This window comes from Pan paniscus, chromosome 11, assembly GCF_029289425.2.
Source record: "Pan paniscus chromosome 11, NHGRI_mPanPan1-v2.0_pri, whole genome shotgun sequence".
NCBI classification, from domain to species: Eukaryota; Metazoa; Chordata; class Mammalia; order Primates; family Hominidae; genus Pan; species Pan paniscus.
The window spans coordinates 27,752,585-27,775,760 of NC_073260.2; the positions used below are offsets into that span (position 1 = coordinate 27,752,585).

The 23,176-nt window shown below is 43.3% G+C and overlaps 1 protein-coding gene across 3 annotated transcripts; it reads right to left on the bottom strand.

Moving 5' to 3' along the window:
- Window positions 1-7,333: 7,333 nt before the first annotated feature.
- On the bottom strand, window positions 7,334-22,676 carry GNG10 (G protein subunit gamma 10). Of its 3 annotated transcripts, none has more exons than XM_063594268.1 (3): window positions 15,705-22,676; window positions 10,616-10,747; window positions 7,334-8,290 (listed from the first exon to the last, which is right to left on the bottom strand). In XM_063594268.1, exons 1-3 carry the CDS (start codon window positions 16,226-16,228, stop codon window positions 8,272-8,274), a joined length of 675 nt encoding a protein of 224 aa, XP_063450338.1. In that variant the 5' UTR covers window positions 16,229-22,676; the 3' UTR covers window positions 7,334-8,271. The 3 variants fall into 3 exon arrangements, with proteins under 3 accessions (XP_063450338.1, XP_034823875.1, XP_034823874.1); XM_034967984.3 differs by having other exon boundaries at window positions 7,334-8,287; window positions 15,849-16,198; XM_034967983.3 differs by having other exon boundaries at window positions 15,849-16,190.
- Between the last annotated feature and the right edge of the window lie 500 nt (window positions 22,677-23,176).

The window sequence follows — 23,176 nt, forward strand, 5'->3', positions numbered from 1 at the left end:
TCCAAAGGACATTCAGACATCACCTTAATTGACCTCTCTTCAGCATTTGATACTTCTTCCTTTTTTAAACAAGCTTAACTTGACTTAACACCACCTGTCCTAGTTTCCTCTTTCTACTACATTTTCACCGTCATGCACGCTTACTACAGGAGTACATTCTCAGAAATGCATCATTAGGCGATTTCATCATTGTGTGGACATAATAGAGCATAATTCACAAACCTAGGTGGGGTAGCCCACTACACACCTAAGCTATATGGTGTAACTTATTGCTTGTAGGCTACAAACCTGTACAGTACATTACTGTACTGAATATTGTAGGCAATTGAAACACAATGGTAGGTATTTGTGTGTCTAAACATAAAAGGATACAGTAAAAATACAGTATAAAATACTGCATACAGTGTAAGAATACAGCACAAAATACAATGTCCGCATAAGGTTCTAATGGGAATTGCTGGCCCTTCAATTCATTGCTGGTGATAGTGATGCTTACCTCTGAGGTCTTTTGAGGGGCTTTACTCCAAGTCCCTAAGCCCAGCCCAAGTCTGTAGGCCTCACCAAACATCAGCTGTCTCTTCCAATTATGGATGGGCATAAGATATTCCTTCCCTTGCCACTGAGACTCAGAAGATAACTGGGGAAAAATACCAGGATGTCCCATTTCCTTGCCTCTCACAATAGAAGACTCCTTATCTACACCCAATAATTAGGCCTGCCCTAAAACAAGGGATCCAACAATTTTAATAAGTAGAGTAGCCTGGGTTGAGGGGGGTGAAGAGTGCAAACTATAGTAATCCAAAATGAGAGCTGAGAAAAAAATGGCATGTATTGAGGCAATTATTGGACTTATTCCTAATTCAAACATAATACCCATAAAGAAAGGGATCAATGTGGGGGTCCATTTTGGATCCATGATCTATATTAAATGGCAAAAAAGGAGAAAGTGTATTTGCAGAATTATCTGGTAATACTAAGGGGCCTGCAAAATGAGAAGGTAAAAAAAAAATGTGCATTACATCCTGTAACAATCTAGAATTAAAGGAGCTGTGAGGGGAAGCTTATGCTACTTCTATAGGATGGAATCCCACTGTTATGGGATTCCAAACCATCCTGTTGATAGAAAGTATTTTGGAACTGTTTGAGTTTATAGGCAAATACCATCCCTCAATCAGTTAGGGTAAACTTAACATGATATATGGAATTGTTTTGTTTCCACAGACGATTTATGGTGATATTCCAGTCACAATCTTTTTTTAAAAATCTTATTTAGAAATGCTGAGACAAGCTTTTTCTAGGTAAATAACTAGATAAATAAAAATTAAAGGAACTTTTAACAAATATCTGTTTGATACAGGACAATAATCCAAACAAATTTTGAACAAAAGGCTTTAGACTGCAATTTTTGGAAGGGGCAGAAAGAACGCAGTATACCTTACTGAAGAATAGTAGTCATGGCCAAATGTGGTGGCTCATGCCTGTAATCCCAGCACTTTGGGAGGCTGAGGCAGGCAGATCACTTGAGGTCAGGAGTTCAAGACCAGCCTGGCCAACATGGTGAAACCTCATCTCTACTAAAAATAAAAAAGTTAGCCAAGAGTAGTGGTGCACACCTGTAATCCCAGCTACTCAGGAGGCTGAGGCAGAAGGATCATTTGGACCTGCGAGGTGGAGGTTGGGCTGAGGCGAGATCATGCCACTGCATTCCAGCCTGGGTGACAGAGTAAGACTCCATCTCAAAAAAAAAATAATGGTAGTCATTATCAGTCCCACTTGCTTCTCATCAAAGAGAAAAACCATCTCTATGGCAGTTTCTGCACATCTCAGCTCCCATGTGAAGATTTTTGCCATAATTTCTCAGAACCTCTTAAACTGACCACCATCTATCGACACCCAAAGTGTCAATATAACCAATCCACCATTCTTGTCTGCCCCTGCAACTAAATAGAAGCACCTTAACTTAGTAATCAAAAAGCTAGATAAGGGATTCTGGTGTGATGACTTGAGCCTATTTAGTTTTAGCATAACTATGAAGAAAAATGAATTTAATATGAAGCAGTAGGAAATTAAAAACTAAGCCATTTGATTTAGATGACAGTTGACTATCATCTGTGAAGCTGTAAATATCAACTATGTTGAACATGGGGAATATGGGGATATGAGACATGGTATATGGCTACAATGTCAACTCAGCTAAGCTGAAGCTACCACTTCTTTAATGTTATATGGTTGACGCTTGAACAACAAGGGTTTGAACTACCAGGTCCACTCACAGGTGGATTTATTTCAATAACATGTGAATAGAAAATACAGTATTTTGGCCAGGCGGGGTGGCTCACACCTGTAATCCCAGCACTTTGGGAGGCCGAGGCGGGCAGATCACCTGAGGTCAGGAGTTCAAGAGCAGCCTGGCCAACATGGTGAAACCCTGTCTCTACTAAAAAATACAAAAATTAGCTGGGCATCGTGGTGTGCACCTGTAATCCCAGCTACTCGGGAGGCTAAGAGAGGAGAATCGCTTGAACCCAGGAGGTAGAGCTTGCAGTGAGCCGAGATTGTGCCATTGCACTCCATCCTGGGCAACAAAGAGCAAAACTCTGACAAAAAAAAAAGAAAAAGAAAAAAGAAAAGAAAGGAAGGAAGGAAGAAAATACAGTATTTGCAGTTTTCAAAACATACTTATAGGGAGGGCCAACTTTTCATATACACAGGTTCTGCAGGGCCAACAGCCAGACTTGGTATGAGTGGATTTTTGTAAACTGGAGTGGGGTGGAGGGGGCACATCCTAAAACCAATCCCCCATGTATATTAAGGGAAGACTGTACTTACTATATCATAGATATCTTTCTAGGTTGTATTTGTTACAGTAATACTAGGTGCTGTAACAGAAAAGCCCTGAAACCTCAGTGGCTTAACATTGAGAAATGTATTTCTTGATCATCTGAGATCACTTGCTTAGGGCAAGGAGAGTACTCCACTCCACAGAGTCACAGAGAGAGCCTGTCATCTTCAACATATGGTTGCCAGCCCACCCAGGGTATTTACTTCCAAACAGACAGCAAACAAGGGAAGAGCAAAAACATTCCACTGGCCAGAGGCACATGGCCACATCTAACTAGAAAAGAGGCTGCAAACTGTAATCTATCTAGCAGGGTGCCCAGAAAGAAAAACAAATGGGATTTGGTGAAGAGCTAGAAAGTCTCTTCTCTACCGCACTCTACCATTCTGGTCCCCAAATAGCCATTTCATTCATCCTCTCACACGCAGAACACAGTGAGTCCCACCTCAAAAGAGGAAAACCAAAGCTAGTCACTGCAGGCAGCTCAAAGACCAGGATTATGAGGTGATGCTCATTTTTCCCCATCGGGGCTAGATATAGCTCCTCAAAGTCTAGTGACCTAGGAACTTTTTGGTTATCTATTGTCATTTCCCCCACTCTCACATACCAATATTAAAAACACAATGGCGGAGCAGAGACTCAATGAACTTCGCTGTAGAAGGGGAAAGAATGAGAGACACATAGAAGTCAGCGGTCAGCATTCTGAAATCCAGCCGTGCAGATGTGAAGGCCCTCCTCTGGTAGGTCGTCATTTTACTCTCCGGAAGAAACCCTTATCCATGGTTTTCCATCCTCACCCCATCCTCAGCTCCTCCCTCTGGAAGTCCTCCCTTATCCATTATTCTCCTTGGACCCCTTAAGAGAGTGTCTTCCTTAGGGACTACAAAGCTTTCTCCTCTTACTTTCTGAAATGTAAGTTTAAGGGCCTCAAGTTAAGTTTACTCGACTTCAACAGTTTTAGGGCCATTTTCTCAAATCCCCTCAAAAATTTGATGGGTTCTGATCTATTTGTTTCCAGTGAGTTTCATGTACCAGCAACTACATCCAATGTTCTTGTATAGACATAATCCTCATCCTTAATTTCTGTATTTATTTATTTTTGCTTCCTTGTACCATGCCTCTCCAAACCTGAATGACAGTTAAGTTGAAGCCATGAGGGTTAATCTGATCTCAGACTCCTCAATCTTGTTTCTTTCTGATTGGGATTTAAAGAGATTTTGCCAAATTCCTCTCCCAAAGGGTTGTAGCACATTACACCCTAATAAGGTATAAAACTGCCCAGTCTCCTTTATCCTTACCAGCAATGGTACACAGCACAGTGGTTTAGGGTGTGGGCTCTAGAGCTAGACTGCTCGACATCGGATACTAGTTCTATCATCTATTAACTGTTGGATTACGGACGATGTTCAACTCACCTGCGCCTCACTTTCCACATTTGTGCAAAGGAGATAAAGCAGATATTCTTATCCAAATTTAAAAAATAATTATGGGTGATGAAACTGAGACCCAGAGAATTTGATTTGTTCAAGGTCACACCAATAAGGAGTAAATGACCTAATACACATAAATACTCAGAACATGGCATGTAAGTTCTTAATGAATATGCTCTTTTATTTTTTGTTTTCTAATTTGAGGGATTGAAAAATGATACCTCATTATCACTGTCTTTACATTTCCCCTGCTTACTAGTGGAGTTATGTGCTCTTTTGTTTGGATTTTCTCCTCTGTGAATTGCTTCTTCACACTGTTTACTCATTTTTTTCTCATCATGCAATCAGAATATTCTGTATATTAGGGATATTAGCCCATTATCTCTCCTATACATGGCAGGTGTTTTCTCTGTAGTGCGGTTGTGCGATCTTGGCTCACTGCAACCTCTGCCTCCCAGGTTCAAACGATTCTCCTGTCTCAGCCTCCCGAGTAGTAGCTGGGATTACAAGTGCACAACACCATGCCTGGCTCTGCTTTTTTTTTTTTTTTCTCTGTAATGATTTTTACAAGAGGTGTTTTTTTTTTTTTTTTTAATTTAAAAAAAATAGAGACATGGTCTCACTATGTTGCCTAGGCTGGGATTATAGGCATGAGCCACCATGCCCACCCCCTCATGTTTTACACTTACACACACACACACACACACACAATGATTAATGATTAATTAAGCAGAAATTTTATTTAGTAAGATTGACATTTTAATGAAATTGTCTTTTTTGGGGGGGTTTTTTTGAGACAGATTCTCACTTTGTTGCCCAGGCTGGAGTGCAGTTGCGTGAATACAGCTCACTGCAGCCTCAACCTCCTGGGCTCATGTGATTTTCCTGTCTCAGTCCCCCAAGTAGCTGGGACTACAGGTGCATACCACCACATCCAGCTAATTTTTGCATCTTTTGTTGAGATAGGGTTTCACCATCTTGCCCAGGCTGGTCTCGAACTCCTGATCTCAAGCAATTCACCCACCTCGGCCCCACAAAGTGCTGGGATTACAGGTGTGAGCACAGCACCTGGCCAAAATTGTCTTAATATCCTAGAATTGCCATGTCCCTCCATTTATTTACACTCCGTTTTATAACATCAATAAAATCTTTTTTATGGCCCTTGCACTTTTGTTTATTCCCAAGTATTTTTATAGTTGTATCATTAAAGTAGAAAGGGAATATAATTTCCATTTCCATTTTAAACTAGCTATTGTCAGTATAGAAAATGTTATTTTTCTGTCTTTTTTATCCAGCTAGCCTCCCAAATTCTATTATAAATTCAAGTATTTCTTATACGAGAATCTCACGAGTTTTCAAGGTGTACAATTATATAACCCATAAATACAGATAATTCTTCTAAAATGTTTACATCATTTCATTTTTTCAGCTTACTGCATTAGCTAAGACTTCCAAAGCAATGCTGAATAATAGTGGTGATAAAAGGTATTCTTGTGTTGTTCCTGATAACCTGAACGTGTCAGCCTTTCACCATGTAGTATGATATTGGCTATTGGTTTTGAAAAATTGTCTTTATCATCATAGTAATTTCTTTCTACTCTCATTTCACTAATCCACTTAGTTTTTATTCAGAACAGCTTTTTTTTTTTTTTCTGAGACAGGGTCTCTCCCTCTGTTGCCAGGCTGGAGTGCAGTGGCGTGATCTCGGCTCACTGCAACCTCCGCCTCCCAGGTTCAAGCGATTCTCCTGCCCCAGATTCCCGAGTAGCTGGGACTATAGGGGCGTGCCACCATGCCCAGGTAATTTTTGAATTTTAATAGAAACGGGGTTTCACCATGTTGGCCAGGATGGTCTTAATCTCTTGACCTCGTGATCTGCCTGCCTTGGCCTCCCAAAGTGCTGGGATTACAGGCGTGAGCCACTGCGCCCAGCCCAGAACAGCAATTGAATTTTATCAGATGACTTTTTGGCATAGGTTTCCTTCTTTAAGTGATTCAAGTAATGAATTACATTGATAGATTTCCTGATGTTAAAGTAGTTTTATCCGGCTGTATTTTCTCTAACTACTGAATTTTATCAGTTTATATCTAGGACATTTGAATCTATATTCATCTATAAGTGAGATGCTTATAGTTTCATTGTGCTATCTTACCAAACCTTTGCTGAAAGGGGAAAGTGTAATCAAAAAAGAATTTTGTTTTTCAATGAGGATTTTAAAAAATGCTATTGTTGTTAAGACAGAATGGAACATGCTAAATTGTGATAGAAAGGGTCCACTGGAGGCCAGACACAGGGGCTCACGCCTATAATCCCAGAACTTTGGGAGGCTGAGGTGGATGGATGGCTTGAGCTCAGGAGTTCAAGACCAGCCTGGCAACATGGCGAAATCCCATCTCTACAAAAAATACAAAAATTAGTCGGGTGTGATGGTTCACGCCTGTAGTCCCAGCTACTTGGGGGGCAGAGGTGGGAAGAACACTTGAACCTAGGAGATTGAGGCTGCAGTGAGCCGAGATAGCGCCACTGCACTCCAGCCTGGGTGACAAAGTGAGACCCTGTCTCAAAAAAGAAAAGAGAAGAGAAAAGAAAGCATCCAGCAGAGAACTTGAAGATGAAGGAGAAAGGATCACTGGTAGTGTGCAATTTCAGAGAAGGTGAAACAGATCCAGAGAACAAATAGGTTATAAAAGGGATGCCTGAATTATGACTGAATGGAAGGGATTCCAATCACCAGATCTAGAAGTTTAGTAGCTAAAAGTTAAGGGAGTTCCCATCTAATGACTTCTATTTTCTCTATTGTAACACTACTTACACTCACAGATATTTTTGTTTATTTATCAGTTTATATATAGCTATTTCAGAGAACAAATGTTGCCATTAATAGAGATATTTTCTTCATGTTATACAGTTATCTATTTTTCAGGACATTTGCAAAATTCTACAAAGACTTAAAAACAACAATTTCACTCTCTCATTTCCAGCACTCAATCTCACAGGCAGACAGAAATCCATGAGTCCTTAATACAAAATCAGACACAAAATATTGCTGTCATAGAAAAATGATTAATTAAGCAGAAATTTTATTTCCAAGCTCTTCAAAGACCGTTGCAAACACAAATAATGTATCCTTCTAAAAAAGTGTCCCAAATTAAATCAAAGGCACATCGTTGAAGTAAAACACTTGTGAAGTTAAGAATTCTTTTAGGTTGTAATATTTTCATGTTAGTTTTTAATCATTTACAATGTTCTGTGGGTCACATTTTAAACATTTTTAAATATATGAAATTCTGTATTTCTTTAAGTACAGCCACAACTACAAAGCAGAGGAACGTAAGAATACAAAAATCAAATCTGCTTCATTTATATACACGATGGGGCAGCCTAATGCACATCATAACATTAACTTTTCCAAAGAAGTTTGCTAAGAATCTGCTCCCATAATTAGTGTTAAAAATAAAGCAATCTTCCCATTTAGAAAAATCAAGACATCAGTTGATTAATAAAGCCTATTCTTCCTCCCAGCAATTTGTACTTTCTGGTCTTCATTTAGGAATTATAAATTCATGAGAAAAAAACAAATTTTTTATGGAATAAATATCTTCCAGGAACAACAGTTTATAAGTATTCAGTTGTTTAAATAAACAACACTATTTTCCTTCCTAAAATGTAAACATCCAGTAAATGAAACATACATGATATTCCAGGTATAGAAATCTTAGTAACTCACTTATGAAAGAGGTGCATTTTGGTATGTTTTGTGGTAAGGTTTTTGTTTATCTTATGTATAAAAGTACTTGCACAAAAAAACAAGCAGTTATTACTATTTAAAATTCTATTCCTTCACCCAGTTTTCTCACTCAAGTAGAAACTCATGAATATCTGTGATTTTGGCTATAGGACCAGGCCACAGGAAAGGGCTGAAATATCTCTAAAAGTTAGGTAAAAGTGTTTTCTTGAGACTTGAAGGCAGTCATTCATCATTTTGTGCTTGAAGGCATTCCTCAGCGAACTTCTCTCCTACTGGAAAAAGAGTTTGTTTGGTTTTCACTTTAGTAAGACTTATTTATACAATTAACTAGTCATCATTTAATAGGGTACTTTAGTATTCACGAAATAGAAAGCAACAGGTGAGCCAGGCGCGGTGGCTCACGCCTGTAATCCCAACACTTTGGGAGGCCGAGGTGGGTGGATCACCTGATATTGAGAGTTCAAGACCAGCCTGACCAACATGGAGAAACCCTGTCTCTACTAAAAATACAAAAAAATTAGCCAGGCATGGTGGCAGGCACCTGTAATCCCAGCTACTAGTGAGGCTGAGGCAGGAGAATCGCTTGAACCCAGGAGGCAGAGGTTGTGGTGAGCTGAGATCGCACCATTGCACTGCAGCCTGGAAACAAGAGCAAAACTCCGTCTCAAACAAAAAAAAAAAAAATGAAAGTAACAGGTGAATACAAAAGACATCTAAACCACACCACTGAATGAGCAGCACCCATGAAAGTGCTTTATGAGGCCGGGCGCAGTGGCTCACAACTGTAATCCCAGCACTTTGGGAGGCCGAGGCAGGCAGGTCACCTGAGGTCAGGAGTTTGAGAACAGCCTGAGCAATACGGTGAAACCTCATCTCTCCTAAACATACAAAAATTAGCCAGGCATGGTGCTGCACACCTGCAGTCCCACCTACTCGGGAGGCTGAGGCAGGAGAATTACTTGAACCCGGGAGGTGGAGGTTGCAGTGAGCCAAGATCGTGCCACTGCACTCCAGCATGGGTGACAGAGTGAGACTCCATCTCAATTTAAAAAAGAGAAGGAAGGAAAGAAGGAGGGAAGGGAAGAAGAGGGGAGGGGAGGGGAGGGGAGGGGAGAAGGAAGCTTTGTAAAAAGAAAAATGCTATGCCAACATAAGACTATTATCTTAACACCATAAATATGAACATTTTCCATTAAAAAGTACAATAAGATTTGATAGATTGCTTCCTTCTTATAAATGTGAACAATTTCCTTTTGCTACTTGTGAAGAAGGACCTAAGATAATTACTCACTGTATAAACACCCCTTAGAATACATCATTTGAAATATGTTGGTCCCAAAAGACTCTAATAATTCATGCCCTTGTCCTCTTAAAAAAACATTGTGTCACACCTGTAATCCCAGCACTTTGGGAGGCCAAGGCAGGCAGATCACGAGGTCAGGAGTTTGAGACCAGCCAATTCAAGACCAGCCTAGCCAACATGGTGAAACCCCATTTCTACTAAAATACAAAAAAATCAGGCGGGCATGGTGGCAGGCGCCTGTAATCCCAGCTACTCGGGTGGCTGAGGCAGGAGAATTGCTTGAACCCAGGAGACAGAGGATGCAGTGAGCTAAGATTGTGCCACCACACTCCAGCCTGGGTGACAGAGAAAGATGTCTCGGCGATGAGGGGGGAAACACATTGTGAAAATGACCCCAATACAAAGCATTCGAACCCAAGAAATTTCTAATATGCCACCAGAGAGGTGTTTTCATTTATCAATTTTTAAAGCTCTTTTAACCCCACTCACACTTTTTCCCAATAGCTATATTTCTTCCTCCATTAAAACAGAGATATATTCTGAAAACCATTGAGAAAGAAATCACAGCGGGTGGTAGGCACGCATCTCCCACTCTGGGGAGTCCTTATTCCCAAGAGTAGCAAGTCAGTTGATAGCATTAAGTAGCAAATCCCAACCCTGGGATGCTATAAGGACAGAGAGGGTGGGCTTAAGGTCAAGAAATTACTGGCCAGGTGTGGTGGCTCACACCTGTAATCCCAGCACTTTAGGAGGCCGAGGCGGGTGGATCACCTGAGGTCAGGAGTTCGAGACCAGCCTGACCAATATGGTGAAACCCCATCTCTATTAAAAATACAAACATTAGCCGGGCGTGGTGGCAGGCACCTGTAGTCCCAGCTACTCGGGAGGCTGAGACAAGAGAATTGCTTGAACCTGGGAGATGGAGGTTGCAGTGAGCCAAGATCATGCCACTGTACTCCAGCCTGGGTGACACAGCGAGACTGTCTCAAAAAAAAGAAAGAAAGAAAGAAAGAAAGAAATTACTACCAGCCAACTCAAAGAGCTCAAGTACAGAAGGATGTTGGCATCTCATGACTTAGTGCCAAAGAGACTTCAGACTGTCCTGATTAGATGTATTCTACAGGCAAGGTAACTATACACTAGAATCACACTTCAGGGAAAGTTGTGCATTTTGCTGGCTGTTGTTTTAATTTCCCCAAGAATAGGAGACATTCAAAACTCAGTTGCTCAAGTCCTTTGGGAAGCCCTGTGATAATGCTATGGGCCCAAGACATCATGGTGTATCATTACTCACGAGTCTTCAGAGTAAAGCACAGGATCTAGGCTCCCGGAAGGGGTTACTTCCAGCTGGAACACCCACCAGCAGGGCATCCTTGCAGGCATTCTGCATACAGTACTGTTGAAGCTCTGCAGCTGCCTGAGAGACCTGAAACAAAGGGACAGCAACATGGCACGCTGCTCACAGCCAAGCCACCCAGCAGTCAAGGATATTCTGAAAACGATCATCCAACTTGGTAAATATCAACTTTTTGTGACCTCCAAAAGTCTCTTTCTGCTGAAAGTTCTAATACTTGAACTACAAAGAGAAAAGGTTACAATTTCCATGAACGTCAATTTAGATATTTTTTGGTTTAGTTGCTTATTCAACGAAGGCAAGAAAAAGCTGTATCTTTGATCCATTTAGAAATCTAGTTTTGAGACTGAACGGGTAAAGAAATAGCTCATTCTAGCATTCCCTTTACAAATTTTTACTTATATAAAACATGCATCAATATATCCAAGTTTGCCAAATGAGCAAATTGTCTTAATGTTTACAAGTCTGAAGCCTTATTCAGTCTGCTCCAAACAAGTGATAAAGTTCTTCCGCCTTGCTTTTGAGGCGGTATAGCTTATTATTTGGGAGTATAGCCTCTGGAACCAGACTGCGTGGACTCAAATTCAGCTCTGCCACTACCTATATAACCTTGGGCAAGTTACTCAACGTCTCAGTAGCTGCTTCCTCATCTGAGAAATAATTAGAAATAGTAACCCACCTCTCTGGGTTGCTGTAACAATTAAGTGAGTTCACGCATATAAAACTATTAGAATAGCGCTAACATATAGCAATACATTTGTGGTAGACTGCAAACGCGATCACAATAGTTTGCAGCTCCTTCCACGAAGAGTTAGAGTCTATTGACGCACCCCTTGAATCTGGGCTGACTGTGGCCGGGCGCAGTGGCTCACACCTGTAATCCCAGCACTTTGGGAGCCCAAGCGGGGGCAGATCACGAGGTCAGTTCAAGACCAGCCTGACCACATGGTGAAACCCTATCTCTACTAAAAAAAAAAAAAAAAAAAAAAAAATTAACCGGGTGTGGTGGCGTGCACCTGTAATCCCAGCTACTCAGGAGGTTGAGGCAGGAGAATCGCTTGAACTCAGGAGGCGGAGGTTTCAGTGAGCCGAGATCGCACCATTGCACTCCAGGCTGGGTGACAAGAGCAAAACTCCGTCTCAAAAAAACAAAAAAAGAAAAGAATCTGGGCTGACTTTGACCAGTAGAATGTGGTAGAAATAAAGGGCAAGTTCCAAGCTAGTCCTCAAGAGTCTCTGCACCTATCTCTCTTGGTGCAGGTGGAACTGTAAGACAACCATCTGAAGGAGCCCAAGATAGCCTCCTGGAGGTCTTGTAGAGGAGAACTGGTAAGCTACAACCAGCACCTGCCTATCAACCTGCAGACATGTGAGTGAGGCCATTCTCAATCACCCAGACACCAGCCAACACCAGTTAACACTCTATCTGATTACAGATGCATGGGAGAGCCCAGAAGATCAGCAGAACTGTACACCTGAACCTAGCTCAAATTGTCCATCTAAGAACTGTGAGTATAAATCTTTTAAGCCACTAAATTTTGGGGTGGTTTGTCAGGCAGCAAAAACTAACTGATACAATATCATTATCCCTTTTCTTATCTTCCATTTGATGCATATTTCTACTCGGAGGTTTTCCTCATTGTACTTTCTTTTTTTTTTTGCATTAAAAGGCATTTTGAATAAAATTCACCCATATTGTACAAAAATGGTTCCAATTGCTGTTCAGGTATTACTACTAGTTTGTGTTAATTTTCCAAGCCTCCAAATAACTGGAAAATTAACTGTTTATGTTACAATTGCTACCAAGTTTCTGGACAGCTCCAGGAATTTTGGTTGCATTAATGTAATGACAGTTTACTCCATATTATATGAATATAAAACCATAATATAATATTACCAGGCTAATGCTAAAGTTTGCTTTTGCTCACAATAGAAGCTCTGACATTTTCATGTGAATTATAATTGGAATTAATGGTTATATATACCAGTTATTAATTCAAAAGAAATCGAGAATCAATTATGCTCAGGCTTACTATCTTTGCATTGGGGTGGCAGGTAAACTCCACACATGGTAGGTGGAAGGACACTGTCTCCAGGACTCCTGGAGAAATGAGACTAACTGAACTCTAGGCTCAAGAACATGGTCAAAAAGTTAAGGTAAGGGGATACGCAGAGAAAATAAGAGAAGAGTAAACGTGATCAGCATCTCTCTAACACTAGCAAGGGAGAGACGCTGTGGGCTGGGAGACTATAAGCCCAAATACTTGCAAGCTGTCCCCTGCCATTGGCGGTGGGATAACCTCCACCCAGGTTACCTGACTTTCCTTGGTTTGAGCCCATGTTTACCCAGCAACTTCTGTGAGGCTCCTCTAAAGGAGGAGTTCTTGGAAGGATACCAAGCATTCCTATAGCTGGGAAGGGATGTCCTCTATTATATGCTAGAAAACTGGTGTCTTGGTTTATTTTTCAGATAGCAAGTCTGTCAAAGAGAAGACACCTCTGGCTATGCTAAGCACATCCAACACTGAATGAGGATGTGAGGTAGACCAGACCCTGGAATGTTGTGACTCTCTAAGGTATTGTCTGAGGGAAGCCCTGCCAAGTACCCCAGATCATACTTCCATGAGCGCACCTCTTAAATAGGCTTATTATCCTATCAGTAAATAAGCTTACTGTGAGCTCAGGCAATTCACCTGAATTATATGGCTCTCAGTTTCATCATCATTTTTAAAAGGTAGATAAGCACATCTTTCCGGCCAGGTGCCGTGGCTCACGCCTATAATCCCAGCACTTTGGGAGCTTGAGGCGGGAGGATCACCTGAGGTCAGGGGATCGATACCAGCCTGGCCAATATGGTGAAACTCCATCTCTACTAAAAATACACACACACAAAAAAAGCCAATTAGCGGACGTGGTGGCAGGTGCCCGTAATCCCAGCTACTCGGGAGGCTGAGGCAGGAGAATCGCTTGAACCTGGGAGGCAGAGGTTGCAGTGAGCTGAGATCATGCCATTGCACTCCAACCTGGGCAACAAGAACGAAACTCCATCTCAAAAAAAATATATATATATATATCTTTCCTCTTTCTTAGCTACTTGGCGGGTAGACAGGCATCTGACTGGCTCACAGTTTTCCTTTCTACCTCATGTCCCCACATTGTCTTTGTGAATTTCCAACAACCCTCGTTTCAGTTCCCTGACTTCCTCCCCTCAAACAGCCTTCTCCTCAATGCCAACAGATATAGTTACAACACCTGTAACTGCTCCACTTCTGAAATTTTACACCCCAGTATCCTACTCTCTGATCACAATCTCTCCTTCCCATCCAGGGTGCTGCCTCCTTTATTCTTCCTTTATTCTGCTCTGACCTCACCGAGATCACCAGGCATCACCTCCTCCCCTTCTGTCTCACCTATCACCAGGAGGCTGGCTGCATTCCTTCTCTATCCATCTAGGCTCAGCCTCTTTCTGGCCAGACCTTCACACGCCTTGCCCTCCGGCCCCACCTCCACCTTTCTGGCATACCTCCCCTGCTAACTCACTCCTCTTTCAACTACCGTTCACCTTCAGCACTCACATTCCAGGATGGTCAAAGATTGCTGCAGGAAAAAAAAAAATCACAAATATGACCAGCAGTCTCCCTTGTCACAGCAGCTGGGTCTTCAGTCACAGTGCATCTGTGTGCCTGCTCAGGGGCCACTCCCTTAGTCCCCTTTCCTCTGCCTTAGAAGAAAACCTGGCCTCCTATTTCACAAAGAAAAGTGTCACCATACAAGTTTAGCCCATATCTAGAAACCTATCTTTACACACACCCTTACCTTCTTTCTTTCTGTCTCAGAAGCTGTGCCACCAATCCCCCGCCCCCCGTAGCCCTGTCTCCTCTACCAGCAATTGGCTTCCATTTGTTTCTTCCCTGGAACCTAAAAATATAATTTGTTACTTCCTCTCAACCCTAAAACATGGCTTTTCATTTCCTAAGTTAAAAAAACACGTTATTTCCTCTTTAAAACTAGGTTTCTTTAAAAAGAAAAACGTCTGCCTACCCTATGACAGTCCAGATTCTGCTTTTACTAACACATAAGCCACCAGACCTCTGCATTCCACAGCCCTCTCCCTTTACCCTGTTTATTATCTTCACTCCACTTAGTACGTGAAGCGATGCTATGTATCCGTCAAGCTGCTGTTTACCTTCCCCTCCAGAACCACCCTATTCCCTGTAGCAGTGCCAGGCACACAGCAAAGGCGCCACTGAGGCACAGGGACTATCCTGGTTGTGTTCCTTCTTACAGATCTTCTGCAAATAATGCTGCACTCGTAGCTAAACACAGCTCTACAACAGACGCCTTTTAGCCAACTGACTAAAACGCTGGACATGTTGACTGAGCCCCCAGTTGTTGGAAATCCCTACTTCCTTGCTCGGAAACCTTGCTGTCTCTTATTTCCTCTTCTCTAGGCCTTGCTCGGAAACCTTGCTGTCTCTTATTTCCTCTTCTCTCGGCCACCGGCCATCGGTGTGGCTGGTCCCCGGGTCCCAGGCTCTGAGCTCTGCTCTTCATAGAAGAGGCTTTTTCGCCCCAATGCACTTGAATGACTTCTTTCAGCCCTGGGCGCTGAGCTTCAGGCCATGAGGACAAATACCTCCCGGATGACTCCCCGGAGTCCCCAGGTCCGCAGCCGAACTCATCATTTCCCCAAACCTGTTCCCCCTCCTCTCTACCTCGGCGGGTGGCAGCGCCGTCCACCCTGTCACGACGACAGAAACCCGAGCATCCTGGCTCTCCTCCCTCTCGCTCTCATCCTACCAATCCATCACCAATTCGCCGCCCTGCGGTGGCCTCCCCAGCCCTGGGTCCACCCTCCCGGCCCGCGCGTCGCCGGCATCCCGTGCGCCCTCCGAGGAACTGACCACGGCCGCCTTCTGGAGTGGGCGCACCCCCCAGGGACCGGGACCGACCACGACCGCGGGGCCCCCCAGGCGCGGCCTCCTCCCGTCAGGCCCGGGCCCCCGGCTTGCCCCGCGCGCTCCCTCACCGCGGACCCCACCGCCCCTCGCGCCCCGCCGAGGCCTCGCCGCCGCCACCGAGTCCCCCGCTGGCGCCTGGTCCGGGCCGCCGGCCTCCTCTTCTCACGCCCCGCGGGCGGAAGGACCGGAGCGTGGGTACCCGGGGCCCGCACCTTGATCCTCTCCACGCCAGCCTCCAACTTGAGCTGCTCCACCAAGCGCTGCAGGGCGCTCGCGCTAGCCCCGGAGGACATGGCGGCGGCGCTGGGCTCCTAGGGGCTGCTGGGCCCGGCTGGGCGGGGAGGAGCCGCCAGCCCCGAGCGCGGGTGCCGCCCCGGGGCGGGGAAGCAGCTGCGCCCGCCCCGCCGCCCCAGCCCACCCGGCGCGGAGCCGCTTGCCAGAGACAGCGGGGACCCCAGCGAGCTGGCAGTGCTCTCCGCTCCTCAGCGCCTGAAACCTGGGTGGCACCTGCAGCTGGGCCTGGAACCGAGGCGGGGACCCGCAGAGCGGGGCGTCCTCCAGCGAAGCTGGCGCCCCTAGGATGAGCAGGCATCGCGAGGGCGTGGGACGCGAGGATGGAGTGGGCGGCAGCAAACACGCACCCCTGAGAAATGAGAACTGGAGCCAAGGTGTGACATGAGTTGGAGAGATAAGGGGCCTTGCCAGACAGTATCACCGGGGAACCAAGGAGAGTTCATAGGATTTTCATGAGGCAGCAACAGGTTTGTAAATGACCCTGTTACTGTTTCATGGAGATCCTACCAGTTGATTTGGTGGAGTGAGTATGGTAAATTGGATAAAATCCCAGACCCTGACATCTTTGTGAAACATACAGAATAAAATTAAATTCAGCTTTTCTCACTCTCATCTCACCATTTAACTGTCATCATTGTTTCTATTCTGCTTTTTTTTTTTTTTTGAGACAGGGTCTTGCTCTGTCACCCGGGGTGGAGTGCAGTGACATGATCACAGCTCCTTGTAGCCTCCACCTCGTGGGCTCAGGTGATCCTCCTGCCTCAGCCTCCTGAGTAGCTGGGACTACAGACACACACCACCACGCCCGGCTAATGTTTGTATTTTTAGTAGAGATGGGGTTTCACGATGTTGGCCAGGCTGGTGTTGAACTCCTGGGCTCAGGTGATCCTCCCACCTCAGCCTCCCAAACTGCTGGCATTATAGGCCTACTGCATTTTTTAATAAGTGTTTTACAAAACTGGGATCATTACTATATTTAAAATTTTTGTGTTGCTTTTTTTCCATGTATCATTAATACGTCATTATTCTTGTACACCATTGTATTTGTCAGAACTCACTTAAACTGAACATTGCAAAAGGCAATATATTGGCTTGTGTAACTGAAAAGTCCAGGGACTTTAAACTAGTGAATTCAATTACCCAAATAATAATTTTGGGGCTCTCATCCTCCTTGTTTTGACTCTGCTTTTTCTGAGATTAGCCTCATTTTCCTTGGTGGGAGATGGACTTCTCCAGTGGTATGAAGGAAGGCACCACACTTTCACTGTCCCCATCTAGCAAACCCAGGAAAAATAGTACCTCTTTTCTTTCTAATCGTTCCAGCAAAAATCCCCATAATGAACCTCACTGGCTGGTATTAAGTCATGGGCCCACCCCGGCCCAATTACTATTTGAAGGCAAGGATGTGTGGCATTGACGTGCTCAGATTAGCTGTGCCTGGGCCAAAGGGAAACTTGCACATTTGAAAGCCCTCTCCAGTGGCCAATTTCCTCACCACAAAGAAATTAATATATATCTTAGTAAAGAGATGAAAGTACATGTTGGGAACATTCAACAATCAATTCTGAGACTGATGAATAGGACAAAACAGAATGATTTCATATTTAAAAGATATGGCAAATAACTCAGTGCAAACATGTACATACTGGATTAGGAAAGGCTCATCATAGATCCTGAAAGCTGGACTTTGGAGATACGTGTCTTGCAGATGGCTCAGAAGGAAGAACATTCCAGTATGGAGGAGAGCTGGAGGCGATGCACACATGTAGAGTGAATAAATTTAAAAATAGAGGAAGCTCTAGTGACTAATAGCAGATACAAAGTTGCTAGGGCCAGAAGTCATAGAAAACCTCACATACACACAGAAGTTTATGGTAAACAGTGGGATAGCCACAGGGTGAGACATTTTGGGAATATTAATCTGAGATGAATGTGCAAAATGAACTGAAGCTGAGAAGATAAATGGCTGATGGTGGGGGAGTAGCTGGAATGAGGCCCTGGGTAGGACTGTTAGAGTAGGAATGAGGGGGAACAAATTTAGAAGACGAAATCAGTGGTACTTCATGGTGGTTATGAAATGCAAAGAAAAGAGGACAAAGGGTTCTGTAGCAGAGAGTGGGCCAGAACTAATGCCAAAACAGAAATTAGGAAACAAGACTTGGCTTGAGATGAGTAAAAAGTAATGTGGGGTTTGGTTTAGGAGTAACGAAGTGACTTCCATGGCACTGCTACATGCCTTTAGGCTGCTGAAAATGTTGAGTAGCCAAGATGTTAATGTGAGAGATGTCTCCACAGCAATGGCAGCTGAAATAATGAGATTACCTCAAAATCATTAGAAATGAAGGCTTTGGAGTTGCCCTCAATGAAGGGACACACATCAGCCATGTCATACTGTGTGTATCAGCCACGAGGTAGCAGGAAAAGTCTGGGGGTGTGCTGTGTCTGCCTCCTTCATGCCCTACACACCCACTGCCCCGCCCACCTCAGTGTTACTTTGCACCGTTCAAGAGGAATGGTCTGTGATCCATGGATAAGCAGGCCGGGTGCCGCTTGTACTTGAGGAAGGCTGACCATCTGTGTGATGCTCCACACTTTCCCCAAAAGACTTCTCATCCATTATTTTTGCATCACGGAACTTCAAAGTTGAAGGGAACCATCAGATACTGCGGCACGTCTACAATTTCAGAGATGAGGAAACAGATCCGCTAAGGAAAGTGAAGTGACTTGCCCAGTATCACAGAAAGTCGGAGCAGGGAAAAGAATTTCATTTTAGCTTTCAAGAGAATTCAGGCCGTACGCGGTGGCTCACACCTGTAATCCCAGCACTTTGGGAGGCCAAGGCAGGCGGATCACTTGAGGTCAGGAGTTCAAGACCAGTCTGGCCAACATGGTGAAACCCGGTCTCTTCGGGGTTTCTGCCACGCCTGGCTAATTTAAAATACAAAAATTAGCCGGGCGTGCTGGCGTATGCCTGTAGTCCCAGATACCTGGGAGGCTGAGGCACAAGTATCGCTTGAACCCGGGAGGTGGGGGTTGCAGTGAGACTGCGCCACTGCACTCCTGCCTGGGCGACAGAACAAGACTCCGTCTCAAACAAAGAACTCAAGGTTTACCTAGAGGACCAGAGGCCTTTCCCACATGTGCTGTGATTTCCAGGGCTCTGAAAGGTGAGGGATGGAGACAGAGTACCCTTCTTTCCTTCTCACTACAGCTAAAATGCATGGGTAACCAGTAGAATATCTTTCAAATTTTGTCACACATTTTTTTCCCTGGTTAAGCATAAACTTATCTCATTTCCAAGAAACTTTCTAGAAATGTCATTACCCTTGTAATGACAATGTTTCATTTGTTTCCCTGTTAGGAGCTACAGTTCTTCACTCCTCTGACTTGTATTTTATCACCTTTCTACTAACAGTGGATTATTCTTCCAGGAAAGGGGTTTGTGAGTCAATCTTCTCCATAAAAATAATGACATAATGGGAAGATATTTCTGCCAATGTTATATCAAAATGACAATAATATATACCATCTATAGTTTGCAAAATGATTAAGAGTAGGAAAACACATTAATAACTATATCTAATGTGACACAGTATCATGTACTATAAAAATTATTTTACTTCTTTTTGCCTATTACATTATTTTTAGAACCCAGAAATAATGAATCAGGAGCTGAAAGAATCACCAGCAGGTTTGTAGATTCAGAATGGCTTTTCTGGAGAGATTTTCACAGGTACTTTTGAGACTTTGGGAGACCGTAGAACTTAGGGCTATTAGATGTCTTTTTGAGCAACCATTCTAAGCATATCTGTTTGCTACATTGAAAATGTCCCTTCACTAAATGTAGGCCTTAGACTAGCAACTTGCTGATCATTCTGTCATCTCTGAAAGTTTTTCTTTCTTTCCTGAGTCGTCATCTCGGCTGCTCCACCTTGCACACTGGTGGCAACAGGGCAGGCAGCTGCTTTTTAAAATACACAATTCCAACCCTAAGGAGCATCACTCCTTCACTCTAGCACCGTGCCTTGCACAAGGGATTAAAATGTGTATTAAAAGAATAAACAATGGGTTTGTAATCATCACAAAACACTCTCCTGTTACCATGCATTTTTTTTTAACAAATGGGACTCTTTGTTATTCCCTCTGAAGGCAAAATAACTCACATTTCCTGATCACTTAATATATGCCAGGCATTTTACCCTTGTTATCTTCTAAGAACTGTCTGAAATAGTATCTTTACATGAAAGAAAACAAGGCTCACAGGTTAAAGTAACCTGCCTAGTCAACTTTGTTCCATCCGGTTATAAAGCCAGTCATTCCACTATGTCCTGCTTCGGGAGCTTATAAAGGAGAGACTGTCACATGACAGAAGTTTCTCCACCCCCGAATGAAACCAGGAAGGAGGAATCTGTGACACTGATCTGAGACCACATGATCCATTCCATACACAATTGTTGAGGATATCCTAAATCCTTTAAGAATTACGAAGCTAAGGCCAGGCCCTATAGCTCATGCCTATAATCTCAGCACTTTAAAAGGAGGATCCCTTGAGCTCAGGAGTTCAAGATCAGCTTGAGCAACATAGTAAGACCCCCGACTAAAATAAAAATAAAAATAAATCAAAAAATTAGCCAGCCATAGTGGCATGAGCCCCTGTAGTCCCAGCTACTCAGGAGGCTGAGGTGGGAGGATCATGTGAGCCCAGGAGGTCAAGGCTGCAGTGAGCCATGATCAAGCCACTGCACTCGGCCTGGGCAAGAGATGCTGTCTCCAAAAAAAAAGCTGAAATATGTACAACTATCATATATCAATTAAAAAAGAATTAAGAGGCTAAAGTTTACAACTAATTATGTAGGTTTCTACTGAAATAATTTTATGAAGTAAATTTAATTTAGTTATTAGGTTCTAGATTTGGCCTTTGCCAATATTTAAATGTTAACATCACATTTTATAAATATTTAATTATAATTCATCCATACACAACTAGTTTGTATCAATACCAACATTTATCTATTTGCTTCAAGTGTATAATTCTAAGTCAAAAGAGACCAGGTTTGATTTAATGTTTTAAAGTAGCTAGATTCCATTTATACTATCTAATAAAAGCCACTTCTAATTTCCACATTATTTTCAGTTTGTGGCCAGCAGTCTGGTTCACACTAGCTGAGTGATACCCTAGCAATTGGCCTCCACTCAAGAAAAATATCTCCAAGGTTTGGGTATTAACAGTTTACTACTGGCCGGGTACAGTGGCTCACGCCTGTAATCCCAACACTTGGGGAGGCCGAGGTGCGTGGATCACGAGGTCAGGAGATCCAGACCATCCTGGCCAACATGGTGAAACCCTGTCTCTACTAAAAATACAAAAAATTAGCCGGGCGTGGTGGCAGGCGCCTGTAGTCCCAGCCACTCGGGAGGCTGAGGCAGGAGAATCACTTGAACCCAGGAGGCAGAGGTTGCAGTGAGCCGAGATCCTGTCACTGCGCTCCAGCCTGGTGACAGAGTGAGACTCCATCTAAAAAAAAAGTTTACTACTAGGCCAGGCGCGGTGGCTCACGCCTGTAATTCCAGCACTTTGGGAGGCTGAGGCGGGAGGATCACCTGAGGTCAGGAGTTCAAGACTAGCCTGGCCAACATGGTGAAACCTGTCTCTACTAAAAATACAAAAAATTAGCCAGCCATGGTGGCGGGCACCTGTAATCCCAACTACTTGGGAGGCTGAGGCAGGGAATCACTTGAAACTGGGAGGTAGAGGTTGCAGTGAGCCAAGATCACACCATTGTACTCCAGCCTGGGTGGCAGAGCGAGACACCATCTCAAAAAAAAAAAAACCAAAAAAACAAAAACTCCTCAAAGTAATGAATTATGATTTTCTAAACATAAATAGTACTAGTTAATTCTCTAAACTGAACATTCTTTCATGTAACATTTAAAAAATCCTGTATCTCAATGGTCCTATTTAAGAGTAGACCTAATACATGTTATGAAACTGTAACCTATGATTTGTAGAACTTAGAATTCATAAATTAAGCAATGAAGAGTTAGTCATGGAATCTGTTATATCTGTTATGCATATAACCTGAAGGGTAATCTTAGCAGACCTCAACTATGTAACACAATGACGAGTAGATAGCATTGAACAGCTATGCTCTATAAACCCTTGAATACCAACCAAAAAGGCAATGGGAATAGCCCTAAAATGAAGTTCAAGAAAAATGTTCTAACTAGTGGAGTTGTGGGGTTCTCTACCCAGGATTTTTCTCCAGATGTTTCTAAAATGGAGAGGCTTTTGGGTTTTTGGTGAGGGATGGGCAGGGTACAGATAATAAGGACACCCAGAAGACATGACTGACATTTGTGACAACTAACGGCTCTTCCTTCACCCTAGGATTATGAAGCATAAGGTCCACCTGTTGAGGGAAGGGGAGAAGAATCTGTTCTTTTGTTAAGGAGGGCCCATTCATCTATACTCACGCAATGACTGTGATTCCAAAAGACTGACCAAACATTACCAAGTGGGCAGGCTACTGGGGACAATTCCGGAAACATTTCTAGGAAGACTGGAAGAAATACAGTAATCTAGCACATATGCAAAAGAATATCAAAAGATGAACTGTTTTCATCAGCCAACCTTTATGAATGCTAACATGTCCAGTCCTCTTACACTTCATCGCGAGGTTAATAGAGGCATTCAAAAATTTTGAGAGTCGAGTACTGACATTTCTTTTTGGTCCTCATAATATATGTCACGTACTTATGTTTTTAGGTGGTAAATACCATTGTGTGTTAACTATATGATAATACATTCACCAGGACAGGGATTACTGACTCTACCGGCAACCACAGCATCTTTGAAAGGCATTTTGTCTATAGCTAAGAGGTGGGCGTTTGAAGTCTAAAACACAGCTACCTGTAATTCAGCTCTGTACCTTGTCCACACTCCTCCAACAGAATGGATGCATAAAACACTTTCATCTAAAGTTTACAAAAATATAAATAATTTTAGAGCTGCAAAAGGGCCCTAGTGATAATCTGGTCAGACTCTTCCCCAAGTTTATAATTGAGCCAACTGAAGTCCTCGCAGATTAACTACCTTGCCTCAGGTCTTCGTCTACGTTAGCAAGAGCCTTCCTGCTTTGTCTCACATTGACTGGGGCTAAGCTCTCAAAACAACTAGCTTACTTTAGCTAGAAACAGACTCTGCATATCAACTATGCTATACTAATCTTTAAAAATTATATAAAAG